Here is an 18,971-nt window from a genome sequence, read left to right on the forward strand (position 1 = left end):
TTTTATCTTTAAAAATAATACATAAAGATATGGTCATTCCCTATAATGAAAGAAACAAACAATTTAAATTGTTAATGAAAGAGGATGTTTATCTAACTGCCTAAAGATCCTAAAATCCACAGCTTCCTAAACAGATAAACATTTTGCCTAAATTCTATTTGAATAGTATTTAGTTTTCCTAATGCTTCTGTACAGAGATAGACTAAAAGCTATACCCTCAACATACATGTTTGTCATAATAATAGCTCAGAATCTGAGATGCTGATCCACCACAAACCACACAGGACAAGGCACTTAATTTCATAGATCAGGGTCAAAAACATACCAAAAAGTTCCAGCTGTTAACACCTTCTTGATAAAGGTAGTCCTTTTGAGATAATATAACAAAGCTTTTCATTTGCCTGTTATATTGAGACTCCTTCAATAAAGTGAATTCTAATGTGTAATAAATCCCCTACTTTATGCTTAAGAATATGACATACTCAGGGCACCTGGGTGGCTCAGTGGGGTAAGCCTCTGCTTTCTGCTCAAGTCATGATCTCAGGGTCCTGGGATTGAGCCCGACATCGGGCTCTGGGCTCAGCAGGGAGCCTGCTTCCCCCTCTCTCTCTGCCTGCTGCTCTGCCTTCTTGTGATCTCTCTCTCTGTCAAATAAATAAATAAAATCTTAAAAAAAAAAGAAAAAGAAAAAGAAAATGACATACTCAAAGAAATCTAACAAAGAAATGTAACAATGGGGATTCAGAGTCATTGAACGGTGGGTTGGCATATATAATTCTAACCAACTGAGCCACCCAGGCGTCCCGAGCATATATAATTCTAAATCACTACCTAGGTGTGTACTCCACGAGAAAGGACAGGAAGCTGGCTGAAATGACAATAGTTACTAAATCATCTAGAAATTTCTGCCTGTCACCATTTCACTCCACTTAACCTCTCAGTATCACAGCTTCCTCAACTATAAAATGGGGATATTTCACACAATTGTTGCAATAAAATAAGATAATGTGTGCAAAATGCAGAACAAAATGCATGCGTCATACTAAGTATGCAGTCAAAGCTGGTTGTCATTAGCTGACATAATTACAATCCAATGAAGAGCTAAGGAAAGGAGGGAAACTAGACTAAAAATTGGGAAACCAGAGATCTACTTCATAATAGCTATGTGATCAACATTGGAAAAGTGTCGTTAATTGCCCTGGGCCTCAGTTTTCTTCTCAGTAATACTAAGAAACTGGACCTGGTATCTAAGTTGCCTTCAGGACCAGAAAGTTTACAAAATAGGGAGGCCACACCCATAACACAGGGACCTGAATCTCTATCCCAGTATGGAGCCTTAGGAGCTACACTAGGTATTCTCACATCTCAGAAAAAGAAAGGTAGTCAAGGGTTATCTCACCAGATAGAGCAAGAAACAAACGCTTTAAGTTGTTTTTGTCAACAACTTGGTTAAAAGGTTCATTCTCAAGCAGGAGGTCCTAACCAGCTTTTACATATAAAGTTATTTCAAAAATGAAAGCTTCTGTGGTTCTCTCACTACTTAATTTCAAGGATTCTATTTAATCTTGTCTTAAATTCCTTAAAGAAAAAATTTTTAAAGATTTTATTTATTTATTTGACAGAGAGAGACAGACAGAGCAAGAGAGGGAACACAAGCAGGGGGAGCTGGAGAAGGAGAAGCAGGCTCTCCACTGAGCAGGGAGCCCACTGCAGGGCTCCATCCCCGGACCCTGGGATGATGACCTGAGCCAAAGGCAGACACCCAACGACTGAGCCACCCAGGCGCCCCTTAAAAATGTTTTAAAAGTTTAATATCACTTTAACCAAAGGAGCATTTTGAAGTAATTGGCAATCCCCAGTTAGATACTTTTGTTCTTTTCACTGAAATATTTGAAAACGCCAACATAAACTGAAAAATCATTCCTTTCTAATGTACTTAACTTTCTTTCAAAAGCAAAGTAGTTTCCATACCCAATGACAAACAGCAAGAAAAATACCTGAATGGCCCAGTGAGGGGGTACTTGACAGCAATAGAAAATCTTCAGACGCTCCAGTACAGATGTAGTCTTATCTTCAAACTGGTCTGCAAGAGCCTTAAGAGGATACAGCATAATCAGAATCCATATGTGTAATAAACTTTTTAAAAGATTTTATTTATTTATTTGACAAAGAGAGAGAGAGCACAAGCACGGAGAGCAGCAGGCAGAGGGAGAAGCAGGCTTTCCACTGAGCAGGGAGCCTGATGTGGGGCTTGATCCCAGGACCCCAGGACCATGACCTGAGCCAAAGGCAGATGCTTAACTGACTGGGCCACCCAGGTGCCCCCACAAATCACTTTGATGAGGTGATGAAATGTGTGAATTTTTTCTTAAATTTCTTCAAACATTTAAAAAACTTTAAGATTAACCAACATTAACATGAACGTGTACATTAAAGATTTATCCAGAGTATAGTTTTTAAAACTAAGACCTCCTATAATGACTCACTCAAAGAACTAGGCTTAATTAACTAGGCTTTTTACTTTTTCTACGAAAATCTGTTCTTTAGCCTATTTCACAACCATAATTCACTCTGACAATGGCACTTGCTAATATAAAGCAGAGAAAAATTATATGAAGAATTTCATTTAGGACTATCATCTCTGGAATAAAATGAAAGCAAAAGATGGGTTGGTCTTTTTGGTCACAGAGGGCAAGTTTTCATCCTCTTCAGCAACAGAGCTCTAAGGCAGGACATTCGTTCACACAAGACCATTCTTGAGCTATAGTGGACAGCTACAAGCTGCATGCACTCAAGAGGCCTTCTGCTGTACTGCAATACCTACACTGAATAACTGAATTTCTGGAGCTACATCAGGAAGCAGATCATTAAGACCAAGATGGCAGACTGTGAGAAAAGTTACCAAAGCCAACTGCAATGTCAAAGGCTGGCACCATCCAGAGGTCAAATGATCGGTCATCAGAACAGCTCATATATTCAGCATCAGCGTGAATGCAGCCACACTCTAGAGTTTCTAAGCAAATGCATGGACAATGGCCCCGTTACCCTGATCTTCTTCACCTGACTTTTATACAAATTTTTTTAAGATTTTATTTATTTATTTGACAGAGAGAGATCACAAGTAGACGGAGAGGTAGGCAGAGAGAGAGAGAGAGGGAAGTAGGCTCCCTGCCGAGCAGAGAGCCTGATGCGGGACTCGATCCCAGGACCCTGAGATCATGACCTGACCCAAAGGCAGCGGCTTAACCCACTGAGCCACCCAGGCACCCTTCACCTGACTTTTAAATGTCACTTAGTTTATCGTAAGTATATATATTTTGTCTGACATATACTTAGACCTTCTCTCAACTATGAATTATCATGACCTTTTCTGCATAACGCAATACTCAAATTTTCTTTTTTTTGTGTGCCAGTTGACTAGTTTTCACAAGGCTTATCTTAGGAGGATTTCATGGTAACGAGAGGTCAGTGTTAATTTTCTGAGGTCATTGCACATAGTGTGGTCATGTAGAAGGTCCTTATATTTGAGGACGAGAAGCACCGTGTTGGCAACTTACTTTCCAATACTTTAGGATACCAAAAAACAGTTGCAGTGCACTTACAACTTTTCTATAAGTTTGATATTGTCTCAAATTTTTATGAATTTGTAAAATTGAAAACCTCAAAAAAAAGTAAGAGAGACCAAGTCTAACTTCCTCAGAAGAAAGAAACCAACAAGAGTCTAACATATCCCAGTACAAACCCAAGACAAGGAGATCAGTTTCTAAGCAGGGAAACTGCTCCCATATTGGAGGTTTTCTATATTTTACTAGGTGGGAGATACATTTGTTAGCCTAAGAATATCTTGTAGAATGAAAGAATATTCATTACATCACTTCTTTGACAATCCAAGATGTTATTCAATCAAGTCCGTCAGAACAAACTGAGACATAACCAGACTCTTAAACCATCTTGGTCAAAATATTTTTAAACTTTCTGGCCTTACTTCAGAGAAACTTAATAGTAAAAAGGTTGCATGCTTCTGCCCAAAGCTGTTTAGTTGTAAGAGGGAGAGAAGAAAAACTTCTGGCTGAATACATATGGTTATAATGCATAAATAAAAGGTTCACAGAATTAATTCATCAACAGGGGGGCAAATTTTTCCTTTTATCTGTTTTTTTTTTTTCTTAAAAAGAAAACCAATGCTTATTTAATAACAATAATAGAAGCCCAAATCAACATCATAACACCTACTTCTATGAAACCCTAATTACATGAAAAATACTTTATTTTCAAACAAAACTCATGTTGCTTGCTGTAGGTACTGCTTCTAGCTCAAACAGGCCAAGTGCTCAACCAAAACTTCCTAATATATTAATGGCCAGATGATCTCAGAGTATCTAAGTATCTCTGATATTCTCAGATACTCCCCAAAATCACAAAGACCACAGGAGAGAGATCAGAAAACCAACACTTACCAGAGCTGAATACCATGAATAAGCCCCTGCACGAGTACAGTCACGCTTCATAGGAATGTGATTAGGCCATAAGTATGTAATGACTATGACAGAATTCTCACCTATTTTCACTCCTGCACAAAATATACTTCTTCCTACTTTAAGTCTGACAGCCACCTAAATAACATCTACCTACCCATAAAATTAGGAACATTAAATTAATATACAAAAGAAAGGGATGATGGGGTGCTGCTGTGTGCCTATAACCTCTACTGAATTCAAAGGACTCTTTTCTATTTGCTAATTCACTACAAAGACAGGGACGTCTTTACAATACATCACTAGATTTCTCGGAGCAAGATTTTTTTTAGCAACTCATTCCAAAATAATTCCATTATATCTAAACAAACTGGAGTCCTTTGCAGGCATGGTAAATAATTCTACCGTATACAAATAGACTCAAGTGTTTTATAGGAAAAACCAGGCTAGTAAGGATAAGTGACCTGGATTCTGTTCTAGGTTTATCTCCAATAAGCAAGTCATTAAACCGCAATGGTACTCATCCGTGAAAGGATCATTGCAGCTTCCAATGTTTGATGGGTATACGGCTCTATCAAAAGAGTGTTTTGTTTCATTTCAAGCATTTGAGGAGGTTTGTTGGTTAGCTAGAGGCATCATCAACTGAACACAAGTTTTCTTAGAGGTAAACTAAAGACCCAGATAGTTTGTAAGATAATGGTAGGACGGTCAGTACCAGGTGATGGGACTGAAGGAAAGCAGAGTCCCAGGTACTACTGCGTGGATCTATGTGCATGAACATGGACATGAATAGTGCACTCCGTGAGAACTGGCCCTTTGCGAGCTTTCACATATTCCCAGAAAGGTAGATAAATGGTCTCTAATGCAGCAGCCTACCCTTCTACCATTTTCTCTTTCCAGTTTCTAAATTCATGATTTTCACACCTGAAGGTCATAGGCCATCTGGTGAAAAGTTAAAATTGGTATGAGGAGGTGATCTTTAAGGAAAGGTGGCAATGCCAAAAATGGAGAGAGAGACAGACACACAAATATACCCTCAACCAACCATTAAGAACTGAAAGCAAGACAGTATTCTCCAGGAGGGTGATGAGATGTGGATGAATGGTAAAGATTATGAGTAAGGAGTGAGGAATGGTCTAGGGCCCCGTCCAGAGGAGGGGGAAGAGCCAAGTCACAGAAAATTCACGTATACCTGCCGGGACAGACCAACGATGACTTCATGATGTATACATTTTTAAGATATGACACTGTTACCGAGTTTTAAGACTCCCTTTTAATGTATTTTCTCCCCAAATGCCACTTCAAAGCATTTATCCTTTGAGTATCCTTTGAGAAGATGTACTTGTGCATATGGATTCCCTAATCTCATGCAAAAACCATTCTCAAACCTTTCAGGGGCCACAGTACCACAGGTCAGGAGATATTTTACAGAATAGGGAACAAAAGAATATGACCACAGAAAGCAATGATGTGTCCCGTCTTCTCACGGCTCTGTTTTCAGTAGGGAAAGAACTTCCACAAAAAGCTAGGGAAGATCAAGCCTCCATTTTAAAATTAGCACATGGAGAATGATTTAGTATAGAAGGATAATTCTGAACAAGGTCTGGTATGATTTAGACCTTATTTTGTGTTCATATCTAAAAGTATGGCACACATATCTTCAAAAGAACAGAGCTAGTCCCTAAGGAACGACCCTCTCACTGAAGGCTATTCATTCTTGCTAGCGTGATATCAAAGTGTTTATCATCTTTCTGAAGAGCCAAGTAGAAATTAGCCGATAATCTAAAAGGTACGATTGATCATATGCCAAATCACCTTGCTTTGTTGTACAATCTCTGTGCATGTGTGTGTATGTATGTGTATAAAGGAGGGTTGGATTTATTATAAAAATATGCACTTAATCAAATATATCTAACAGTTGGGCTGAATAGCTTCCTCTGACAGGAGTCTGCAGTCATTCAGCTATGATTTACAAACTCCCGATTCCAAGAAAGTTGCCAATAAGATCAAGGGGAATGAGAATTAGACCTATTACAAACAGTACGTATCGACAACACCATTAACCTATTGTTAGACCAACTGTACCTCAGGTATAGGAAACTGCAGCTCAGAGAAATAAAAATGACTTGCCCAAAGTCATAATGCTATGAAAAAAATAGCCCGCCTGATTCCAAAGACCAAGTTAACAGCTTTGTTAAAACCTTACCTTCTAACTAGGCATAAAATTATCAGAGCTGTGAGAACAAAAAGCACCTTCTCAGTGGTAAAATATCCAGAACTCGAGAACTGGTTTTCTTCCCCCACAACTTAAATCCCATAACACAGGAGTCAAGGTATGGCCTGGTCAAGAACTTCACTTACTGTTTCCTGTTCTAGACACAGAAAAGAACTTAGTGGGTGGGCTGCTAGAATCTGGGTCTACTAATGGGGGCTGGGAGAACCTAGATGTCTTCTTCTATGATTCCAGAACAAGTAGATGAACATAAAAAGGCAGTTCTGAAGGAAGCCCAGATAGCCACCTGGGAGCACTCCCCGTAGTCAGACCTTAGGTCAGCAGTTCTTAAACTATTCGGTTTCAGGATGACTTTAAACGCTTAGAAATTATGTGGGACTCCAAAGAGCTTTTGTTTATGTGAGCTATAATCTATCAATACTTACCATATTAGAAATTAAAACTGAGAAATAGTTAAATATTAGTTCATTTTAAAATAAAATAATAGATGCATTGTATTAACATAAATACGATGTTTTTAGGAAAAACAACTTTTTCAAGTCTTGAAAAAAATTGGCAATGTCTTACATTTTTGGACATCTCTTTAATGTCTCACATTTTAATAGATGACATCTGGATTCTCATACATGCTCCTATAATCAATCTGTGGCAATATGATATTTTGACTGAAGTCTAGGAAGAAAATGTGGCCTCATACGGCTATGTGGTTGGAACAGGTAAGAGTATGTTAACAGCTTTTTCAGTTAATTGTAGACACAATTCTTTGACACTACACCAAAATTCAAAACGTGGAGACTTCTAACCACTACTGCAATGTGGAATTTTAAGTCCTATCAATGAGGGACGCCTGGGTGGCTCAGTAGGTTAAAGCCTCTGCCTTCGGCTCAGGTCATGATCCCAGGGTCCTGGCATTGAGCCCCACATCGGGTTCTCTGCTCAGCAGGGAGCCTGCTTCCTCCTCTCTCTCTCTCTGCCTGCCTCTCTGCCTACTTGTGGTCTCTGTCTGTCAAAGAAATAAATTTAAAAATCTTTAATAAATGAATAAATAAATAAATCCTATCAATGAACTTTTCTTTGTTACAGTAAAACCCACTGGTAAACAAAGAAACAAACAAAAAACCACTCCCTCGTCTACCTTGAACCTTCAATGGATCTTTTACAGATGCTTGATTTTTTAACATCCTGTATTAGTCATCTGGAAAATACACAGATCTTCCACATGTTGACATATTTCATATAATATTTAAAACTTATATGCCTTAATATCACCAACAATCTCAGGGGGAAACTCTTAACCAAATACCTAAAGTACTGGGAAACTGTCAAGTTTCATCGTTGCAGATACAAGTTTCCCAAAACTCATTTTTTTTCCTTAAAAGCTCAAGATTTTATCATTGGTAACAAATTACGGTCACTTATTCTCCTTGAAGTGATGAGCTCACTTCATGGTTTGTTTTTCTGAGAAAATTTCTGCCAAATACCCAAGTTTGAATACCCTACACGTGTCAGTCGTTTTTTCAAGAAAAGAGAATGTTCTAAGAGCCAAGCAGGCAGCTCAGCTGTTTCCTAAGACAGCCACAGTACTTCAGCATGAGGCCCAAGTGTTTTCTTTTCTTTCTTTCTTTTTTTTTTTTTTTTTACAGATTTTATTTCTTTGACAGACAGAGATCACAAGTAGGCAGAAAGGCAGGAAGAGAGAAAGGAAGGGAAGCAGGCTCCCTGCCAAGCAGAGAGCCCGATGCGGGGCTCGATCCCAGGACCCTGGGACCATGACCTGAGCTGAAGGCAGAGGCTTTAACCCACTGAACCACCCAGGCGCCCCGAGGCCCAAGTGTTTTCTAAGTGCTTCCCACTTCACCACATAGAATATTAGGAAAGATACAGTGTCAAGGGTAAAGACTTAATAACATAATATTCACTGCTTTGTCAAAGGCATCCATAAAGACAAATTTTTTTTTTTTTTTTGGAAACTGACGGCGTGGTGGTGAAGCATATGATGACTCCCAGTATGGTTTGGAGCCCCCACCTTGATTCAGGTGAAGGGGCCAGAAGTCTGACGCCCCCCCCACCCCGACACACACTGCTTCTGCTGATTCAGCATGCACAGACTGTTAAGGTAAATAATATCCCTGTATTATTAGGGAGATGATTTTGACCTGCGGGTATTCTGAAATGGTCTGGGGACCCCTAGGATTCTACAAATCACCCTTTGAAAACTGCTGATTTAGAATTAGCAATGCGCTGTCTCGAATGCCATCCCCACATCTGCCCACCTCCAATTTTCTCCCCAAACTTCCCCTTGCTTAGTGTTTAAAGAAATACTTAATGGGGGGCGGGGCGGCAAGGGGACAGGAAGAGAGAGAATCTCAAGCAGGCTCCACGCCCAGCACAGAGCCAACCCTGAGATCATGATCTGAGCCGAAATCACGAGTCTGATGCTTCACCAGCTGAGCCACCCAGGAGCCCCAGGAAATACTTAGAAGTTCTTTTTCATCACCTTTAAAAAAATTAGGAAATGAGAACACAAGTCAGCCTGTTTATAATCTACAAGGATTGTGAGAGTGCAAAGGATAACATATTTGTAATTAAAACCTAAGTGGAAGTTTTAAACTCCAAGTATCACCTTTTCTAAGAAAGCTAAAGCAGTTAAGTTGAATGATAATTACACCCTATCTTCCTCAGTAGGTGTCAGGGCTAAGCTCCTGTTCCTTAGAGCTCAATGTCCATTGGCCCCAGACTCTGACAATAACACTCTCATCTAAGGTTCCTTCTGGTACATGGTCTCCTGTTAAATCACAACGCTGGCCTCCAGACCTTGTAAATGGCCTTTTAGCTCTGCTCTCTAAGCACTGGGATGTGAGACAGAAAAACATCTGGAGCTACTAAAGACGAAGAGCCGACCTCTGTCCAAGGCAGTCTGTCTCAGAAGCACCCATAATCGCCGACCCCAAATCCCTGAGGGCTGGGCTGCAGACCTGTATTTTAACAAGCACCTCAGAAGCGGTTCACATGCCCAGGCAATTTGGGAAATGTTGCATAAGGCTGTTAGGATGTGCACAGGGTATTCTCCGAGGGAAAACTGATGTGTCCGTTGAGTCAACCCAGTCCGACTCTGTCTACACAACTTAAACGTGTCCCTGCCTGGAATCGAACCAGAGTTACCATTTAGTGTCGCCTTTGGGAGCTGGCGTCCTTTCTTCCATCCCTTTACTCAAGTTCCTTTGCTTTTACCTATTTTTTACATTTCCATAACTGTCTAGGGTTTTTAATCTGTTTTTAATGTTAGTAATAAAGTTCATTTTATGCGTATATCACTTGTCCCATTCTTCATTCCACTTATCTATGAACTAACCAGGGCCTATTTTGTACAAAACAATTACGATGCAACCCATATCCTGGTTTTAGCCTCTCAGCCCTCACGGCAGCAGCCCCTTTGCTCGGCCTTGGCAAAAGCCCCTTCTCGCCTGTCTGTGTGTTCTCCTCCGTCCCGGCACCTCATCCGAGAGTGAGCATTCCATTTCCTTCCCCATCCACCTAAACTGCTGGCCTTGAGAGGGAGAATTCTGCAACCCAAGCCTTTCTCATAAAAGCCTGTATTCACTGCTTCCTGCCTGTGTCCATGCAATTCCTTTCCTCTAGATGATGCCAGGTCTTATACTGATCTTTTGTCTTTTTTTACGCCAGTTCTCATAGCTTCCTTGGAACACTGTAGCATGATGGATTAACTTGGGAAGCACGGATTTCAAAATCCAAGGCAGACCTGGTTTGAATTCTAGCCCAGCTACAAGACCTTAGGTAAGTCACTTAAAATCTCTGTCCTTCATTTCTCTCACTAGTAAACATATAGATAATGCCTACATGCTAGGATTATTTGGCACCCAGCAGATAAGCGGTCAGTAAACAGTCGTAACTATGCACAATTCTAAATAAACAGTAGTTAGCCGTAATCATTCCAACATATAAAAGCACAGTAACAGTCACACAAGCAAATCCTAGTACACTTTTCAGTAACTCTCAAATGCTGCAAATGGTGACTAACGCAGGTGAAGTTCGGAGCTAGAATGGACATGTTGTCAACTTTCGGCTTTTTAAAAAACTCAAAGGCATGTCTCAGTATTTTAAAGGTGAAGCACTGTAATTACCCCAAAGTTTTTCAATTTTCCAGATTGTAATGACGGCTTTTAGTGAGTCATATGAAGGATCATACTGCTATTATCATATGATCATACCAGTCAAGATTTATTGAGGGTTTACTATGTACCAGGCACTATTCCAAGTGTTTCACAAACGTTAACTCTTCTAATCACTCCATGTGTGTGTGCGGCAGGCACTACTTACTGCTCTCTTCGTTCCACAGGCAGGAGGAGCGAAGCACAAGAGGTTAGGGGCCTTAACCTTGGGTACGTTATGTGATCTCTCTTTCCCCCTTGGATTGTGAGGTCTGTGGACAATGGAAGCTGGTACTTTTCAGAAAACAGACCTTCTGGTACTGAAGCAGGCAGAGAAAAACAGAGATGGGAGGATGCAGGCAGAGAAAAGACAGAAAAAGACCTGATGATCTGTTTGAGCCCCTGAATCCAGCTGGCACTGAGACCGGCATACCCCGAGACTTCGCAGCAATAATGGCCAGGACATTTCTTTTCTTCCAGTCAGTCTGAAAGGGGTTTCTGTCCCTTCAATGAAAAGATTCTTACTGAAACCTGTTCTTAAATTTTACTGAAGTAGAAGGGTAAAGGGTTTGAAAGACTCTAAACTTCGATCTGTCCTTCACAAGCACCTTTAGAAGAAGGATGTTCAAAATAACTATAAAAATCAAATGCAATTTCTCAAAGTTTAAAGCCATACCCACTCATTAGGCAAGCCCAGTACAGCCACCGTCAGCGGGAATTACTAAACTGCGTGTCCCACAAGGGCACATACTCTCTCACTCACACAAATAGCTGCACATCAAGGTTAATACTAAGCCCACCAAGTATAGTGCATGAGGATGTGCTTTTATGAAGCACGCTCTCTCTCCCTCTCTCTCTCTCTCTCCCTCTCCCTCCCTCCCTCTCTCTCTCTATATATATAAATAACAGAGCACACACATATCCCAAGATGCTAAAATATGAGAGAGAAGTCTTTTTTTTTTTAGAGATTTTATTTATTTATTTGACAGAGATCACAAGTAGGCAGAGAAGCAGGCAGAGAGAGATAGGAGGAAGCAGACTCTCTGCTGAGCAGAGAGCCCGATGTGGGGCTCGATCCCAGGACCCTGGGATCATGACCTGAGCCGAAGGCAGAGGCTTTAACCCACTGAGCCATCCAGGCGCCCCGAGAGAGAAGTCTTTAATGCAGAACAAATGACTAGTCTGTGATACAAAGAAAAAGCTTCGGTTTGGGGGATGTTGAGAAATACAGAGTGAACATATTTCTAGTTAATTAAGTAAATTCGTGGACTCTAGTGCTCTTATCACTTCTAACGACCTCAAAAAGTAGTGATTTATCCACATAATTCATCAATTTTTAGGAAACCCTGTAAGGAAAAACTAACATTCCTTTATCTCTTTTCCCTCCTCTTAAAAAAATACAGCCAACCAAACTGTGAATTACTACCTTCTGGGAATGCTACATTAACCTCTGTGATCACAGAGATCGCTCTGTTCCTGTTAGCTCTGGCACTGGGCTGAAGGTCTGGCCTGGAATGATATTAGAAAGGCTGGTCTCTACTGCTCGTGGATTACTCAAGTGCCAGATAAAAATTTAATCTTTAATTTAGCCAATCCCCAAATAGTCCTGCTAATAAGTAGCTAATTCAAACATGATTTTTTTTTCTCCACATTCAACATTCAGCAAACATCCACTGAATGCCTATTCTAAGAATACAAAAATAAATGAGAGAATTTGACCCCTCAAGCTCACATTCTGGATGTAAAGATAGAAAGGTTTCCAAGCAAAGTATAATACCATTTAGTAAGTGCTAAAATATAGTTTTGGAAACACAGTCTGGGGCACCTAGGTGGCTCAGTCAGTTAAGGGTCTGCCTTTGGTACAGATCATGATCTCAGGGTCCTGGGATGGAGCTTCACATCAGGCTCCCTGCTCAGTGGGGAGTCTGTTTCTCCCTCTGCAGCTCTCCCTGCTTGTTCTCTCTCTCTGTCAAATAAATAAATAAAATCTTAAAAAGATAGAAGGAAAAAAAAAAACACAGTCCCAGAAATAAACCACATAAGTGTGGTAAGTTGATTTTTGATTTTTCAACAAAAGGACCAACCAGGTGGTGAGGAGAAAAAGTATGGAGAGTTACAACGGTCTTGGTGAGAAATGATGAAGATATTAAAGTGGTATAATTCTCTTACTAGTTATGGGATAAAACAACTTCAGAAATCCTTTATCACAAAACTCAGAATGAAGCTAAGATGGGTCAGAAGTCTGGGTCTGCTGGGGGACACCATTCCCTCACGATCATTATTTGCCTGAAGGATGGGAGGTCCGAGGTAGGCATAAAATATCTCTCACCCCTGTGTCAATGCCAAGGGGAGTTTCTGGCACTGGATGCCACGGGATGCCATCCTATAAAGCTGGACAGCTTGCTGGGAAACTGGGGAGTACTAGGGAGCTCTTACCTGCATCTGAGAACATGCCTCCAGCAAAGTATAACTAAACATTATAACCTACATTTGGGTCCCTCACCTTCTTTCTTGCAGTCATAGCCCCATCTCTTTACACGCACTTACATAACTATTCTAAAATTGAGGGGCGCTGGGTGGCTCAGTCAGTTGAGTGGCCGGTTGTTGATTTTGGCCCATGTCCTGATTTCAGGGTCCAGAGATGGGAGTCCTGGGTCGGGTTGCTCGCTCAGCAGGGAGTCTGCTTGAAGAGTCTCTCTACCTCTCCCTCTGCCCCTTTCCCTGCTCACACACATGCATGCTCTCCCTCTCTCATTCTAAAATAAACAAACTTTGGGCGCCTGGGTGGCTCAGTGGGATAAGCCTCTGCCTTCGGCTCAAGTCATGGTCTCAGGGTCCTGGGATCGAGCCCCGCATCGGGCTCTCTGCTCAGCAGGGAGTCTGCTTCCCCTCTCTCTCTGCCTGCCTCTCTGCCTACTTGTGATCTGTCTGTCAAATAAATAAATAAAAATCTTTAAAAAATAAATAAATAAAATAAACAATTTTTTAAAAAAAATAAAGTTGAGATGATCCACATAAGCTGGCTCTCTACCCCAAACTCCTGCCCTCCTGCCAAGTGCTCTTGATGACTATAGGCAGAGGGCAATTCTACTGTGAGGCCTTGACCAGGGTCTGGCTTTGGTCTAGCAGCAGAAAGGGAGGCCTTGTGTTAACATATTTGATTCAGAGCTAATTCTGCATATTATCAACCTCATACACATTTTCTGAACTGTTAGATCTTTTTTCTGACCCTGCCATCCCATCCTCGAAACACCTGAACCTTGCTCTTAATGAACAGGTGTCTCTATGAAGCACTTTAAGCCTTTTGTATCTGTTGCGATCTCCCTAAGTTCAATGGTCCAAGAAAACCTCACAGATTGCTTAGTTTACCTGTTGGGTTGTCACTCTGATGAAGGTGACCCAGTATTCTAGGCTATGACTTCTGTGACTTACTACCACTGGCTGATGCTTCAGACAATGACTGAGAGAAGGTCTTCCTCACAGAGTGTCTACATCTCTTGTTACTGGCTCTTCACTTGGGATCTTGGCGCTGCTACCAGCTCCTCTGGATACCTTCTCTGGCCCCTAGGCCAAAGCACACTGCTTGCTCACACCATCTAGGAGAGGCTGTCCAGATCTTACATGTCTTGTTGGAGGAAAGCCATCAGGGAATAAAGCAACAGGATATACGGAGCCTATCTGAAAAGAGAAGCATCTCTGTTACATCAGTTAACTCAGATCCAGAGTTTAAGGCCTAGGGGAAGATGTAGAAAGAAGATTCTTGGCAACCCTAACGAAGTCTGCCAGTTAGACACACCCTGGCCAGGTGTGCAGTATGTAGTCAGCCCTTCCATTCCAGGGAAAGGCCTCTTAGACAAAGAAACCCATATAACCACAGACAGAGCTCACATTAACCACTAGTACAATGAACACTGGTGATCATCAGGAAGTTAAGGAAAAGCAAGACCAAGAAAAGAAGGGCCAAGATGAACATATAAGATAATTTACTATTGAGGAGAGAGAATTCACGGAAAGAAGAGAATTTTTAAAATTCTAATTAACAATGTGCAAAGAAACTAAATGAGGTATCACATCAATAAAACAATAAAAGGGTATCAGGAAGAACAATCAGAAAAATACAGGGGCACCTGGGTGGCTCAGTGGGTTAAGCCTCTGCCTTCAGCTCAGGTCATTGTCTCAGGGTCCTGGGATCGAGCTCAACAGAGAGCCTGCTTCCCCCCCTCTCTCTGCCTACCTCTCTGCCTACTAGTGCTCTCTCTCTGGCTCAAATAAATAAATAAAAATCTTTAAAAAAGAAAAATACAGAATTCTGAAAATTTAAAATTGTCAAGTATTATTTTTAATGAAATAAAGGGAATTAAGAGTAGACTAATCTTGATGAGCACTGAGAAAAAAAATGCATAGAATTATTGACTCACTATATTATACACCTGAAAATAACTGTTAAAAAAAAAAAGGAGAGAGAAAGAAAGAAAAAAAAATTATCAAAATAAAAAATTACAAGGATAAGCTCAATAATATTAAGAATTAAGCTAATAACCAAAACTAGTGATATAGAAAAAAAGGTCAAAGAAATCTCCCATGACATCTAGCAAAATACAAAGAAAAAGCACACAAAAAAGTTAAGAGTCATACAAGGTAAATTCAGTAGGTCTCACAGAAGTTTACTAGAAATCCTTCTGCAGAACCGGACTATAGAAGAAGGCTTTAAAAAAATGTAGAAGTATAATTAAAGAAATAAATGGAAGAAAATACCCTTGAACTACAGAGACATGACTGATCACATTTAAAGAATCACCGCATACTCCAAGAGAATAATAATAGTTATGACATTTGTTAAGCACCTCCTTCCTCAGAGACATTGTTCTAAATATAACTCATAAAATCCTCATAATAAGTATATTTATCTTATATACACATGAAGAAACTGAGGCACCAAGAGATTAGGTAACTTGTGCAAGACAGAAGCAGCTTGTACATGGTAGAGATGGGATCTGAAACCACATGGTACAACTCCAGAACCCATGCTCACATTCAAACATCCGTAATCCCAAGCATGGAGAGAAAATTCTAAAAGTGTTCTAAAAGACAAGAAAAATATCACTTAAAATGAACAATAATGGGGTTCCTGGGTGGCTCATTTGGTTAGGCATCTCAAACTATTTCAGTTCAGGTCATGATCTCAGGGGTTGTGGGATTAAGCCCCATGTTGGGCTCTTTACTCAGTGGGGAATCTGCTTGAGATTCTCTCTCTCCCTCTACCCCTCCCCCTGCTTGTACTCTCTCTCTCTCAAAAATATATAAATAAATCTTTTTAAAAATGTAATGGTAATCAAACTGCCACTTATCAGTAAACTGGGATGCTGGACAATATTAAAGAAGTGATCTCATTTACAGTCCCACAGAAAGATGATTTTGAAACTAGAATTTGATACCCAACCCAACTAATAAATTCTGCTGGAAAAATACATTCACAGAGACTCAAATTTTACCACCCATGTCCTTCAGATGAAAGTTACACAGGCAGTAACACAAAAAGACAAGAAAAACAAGGAATGTAACAACAAAGATCAAAGAAACAGTGGTAGCTATGACCTAGAAGGAGTTTAAAAAAAAAAAAAAAAGCGAAAAGGAACAAATGGGAGAATCCCCCAGACCCTGATTGCTGTGACAGCCTTTGTCAAGTAGCAAAAGTGCAAAGACAAAGCATATGATTTTCTTCTCTATAAGTACAATCACAGTATTTGATTATATAATTAAAAGTCATATAATCATAATTATACTATAAAACTGATTTAAAATTTTAAAAATCAACATATGGCTAAAAAAAGGTGACATAAATTACAGAATAAAATGTAGAGTAACAATCCCTAACCATCACAAAAAAAAGTCATAAAAACGGAAGAGGGGATAAGAGATGTACTGACTTATCCATAATTCACAATGTGGAGGCAATAGACTCTATCTAAAATTGATAAATTAAGGGGCACCTGGATGAGTCAGTTGGTTAAGTATCCGACTCTCAGTTTCAGCCCAGGTTGAGATCTCAAGGTCATGAGATCCAGCCCCACATCAGGCTCTACACTCAGAGTGGAATCTGCTTAAGATTTTCTCTCCCTCTCCCTCTGCTACTGCCCCCCGCTCCTCCTAATAAATAAATCTTTAAAAGAAAGTTGAAAAATCAAGAAAAAGAGTATAAGCATTTAAAGAAGTATAATAGTAACATAAATATTTAAAATTATAATGGAAATTACTAGAACAACAACAAAAAAGAAACTGCTAAAAAGTGAACTGGGAATTGGAGGAGAATTTACATCTTCCATCTGAGATCCTTCCGAGTAGACTTTTTTTACTACGTGTAGTATGAAAGCTTCTAACATGCAGTTTAAAAATCAAAATACATTAATTAAAGGGCACCTTCAAAAATAGGGGCTAGGTTCAATAAATCACAGTGCTTCCATTTAACAGAGTGACATAGGGCTGTTGGAATGAGTGAGCTAGTGCCACAGGTACTGGCACACAGAGCTGATCAGGCTGTTCCTCAAGAGGCAAAAAGGTATAAAGTAATATAGACTGCACGATCCGACTGAGGTTTAAGCGTACCGTTTTATTTATGCAGAGAAATAAGTCTAGAAGGTTACCAATTGAGACTGGAAGGTAAGCAAGGTGGGGGGAAAACACAGTTTTTCACTTCTGCTTCTCCATTGCTTATGCTTTTTATAATTAGCAGGTATTACTTCTATAATTAAGAGCAATTAAAAACAGTGACATGGGTTAAAAAAAAACAAAACATACTTTGCCACTACTAACCACGGACTTGGTCCAGGGGTTACATATAATGTCAGCAGTGCGGTTTTCCCTCAGTGCAAAAAATAATGTGAAGGACCCCTTTATGAAATTCTTCAAAAACAAGTACGAGGCTCACTGTATAAATCCTGACATTATCAGTTTTTCCCTAATTAAGGTTTTTGTTATGACATGACTTTAATCATCACTAGAAATTAAACAGCCATGTAAAGAAAGGGCTATTGTTTGCTTGCTTTTTTTTTTTTTTAATTTATTACTTTAGAGATTGAGGAGGAGAGAGAAATCTCTCGACTGATGTACTGACTTATCCATAATCGCAAGATCACGACCTGAGCTGAAACCAGGAGTGGGATGCTTCTCCAACTGAGCCACCCAGGCTCCCCAGGACTATCAGCTTTTTTTTTTTTTTAATTTATTCACTTGACAGAGAGAGATCACAAGTAAGCAGAGAGGCAGGCAGAGAGAGAGAGGAGGAAGCAGGCTCCCCACCGAGTAAAGAACCCGATGTGGGGCTCGATCCCAGGACCCCGAGACCATGACCTGAGCCGAAGGCAGAGGCTTTAACCCACTGAGCCACCCAGGCGTCCCGGACTATCAGCTTTTAAAAGAGAAGTGTTTTTGCCTATACGGGAACGATACTCTGCACAACAGCACCAATCATCCGTTCTGGACCCTTCTCCCTCCAGAATCAAACATGATGGAAAACATCTATTCCATCAAAGCATGGATACAACTCTAGTATTAAGAACAGATGTTCTTGGAAAACTAAAACTCTTTTAAAAAATGTTAAAAATCAATTAATTACTACAGTAAAAAAAAAAAAAAGTCAAATGCAGCAGTAGAGTCTCTAGTGACAGAAAACTGCTATAATCTCCAATTCCCAGTTCAATGCATTGTCTTCCCAGAAATTCAAAGGTGAAGGAAAAGATCCCTGTTGGAAAATCATCTTTAGAAGCCCAGCTACCTGAACACGGGCAGGCTGTCCTTACTAGATTAACAGGGTTAAGAGATAATTGAGTAGGGGTGCCTGGGTGGCTCAGTGGGTTAAGGCCTCTGCTTTCAGCTCAGGTCATGGTCCCAGGGTCCTGGGATGGAGCCTCGCATGGAGCCCCTCTGCTCAGCAGGGAGCCTGCTTCCTCCTCTCTCTGCCTGCCTCTCCGCCTACTTGTGATCTCTGTCTGTCAAATGAATAAATAAAATCTTTAAAAAAATGTAAAAAAAATAAATAAATAATAAAAATAAAATTCATTAGCAGGAATATTTTAATAATGAACATAAAATAATCAA

General features: G+C 40.1%; 1 protein-coding gene across 1 annotated transcript in view; it reads right to left on the reverse strand.

Moving 5' to 3' along the window:
* The window catches only part of TTC27 (tetratricopeptide repeat domain 27), a 175,459-nt gene that overhangs the window by 83,116 nt on the left and 73,372 nt on the right, over window positions 1-18,971 (reverse strand). The window contains exon 11 of the mRNA XM_047746251.1: window positions 1,998-2,093. Coding sequence (XP_047602207.1) covers window positions 1,998-2,093 — 96 coding nt within the window. The remainder of the gene's footprint in view (window positions 1-1,997; window positions 2,094-18,971) is intronic.

Source organism: Lutra lutra, chromosome 9 (assembly GCF_902655055.1).
Source record: "Lutra lutra chromosome 9, mLutLut1.2, whole genome shotgun sequence".
Lineage (NCBI taxonomy): Eukaryota > Metazoa > Chordata > Mammalia > Carnivora > Mustelidae > Lutra > Lutra lutra.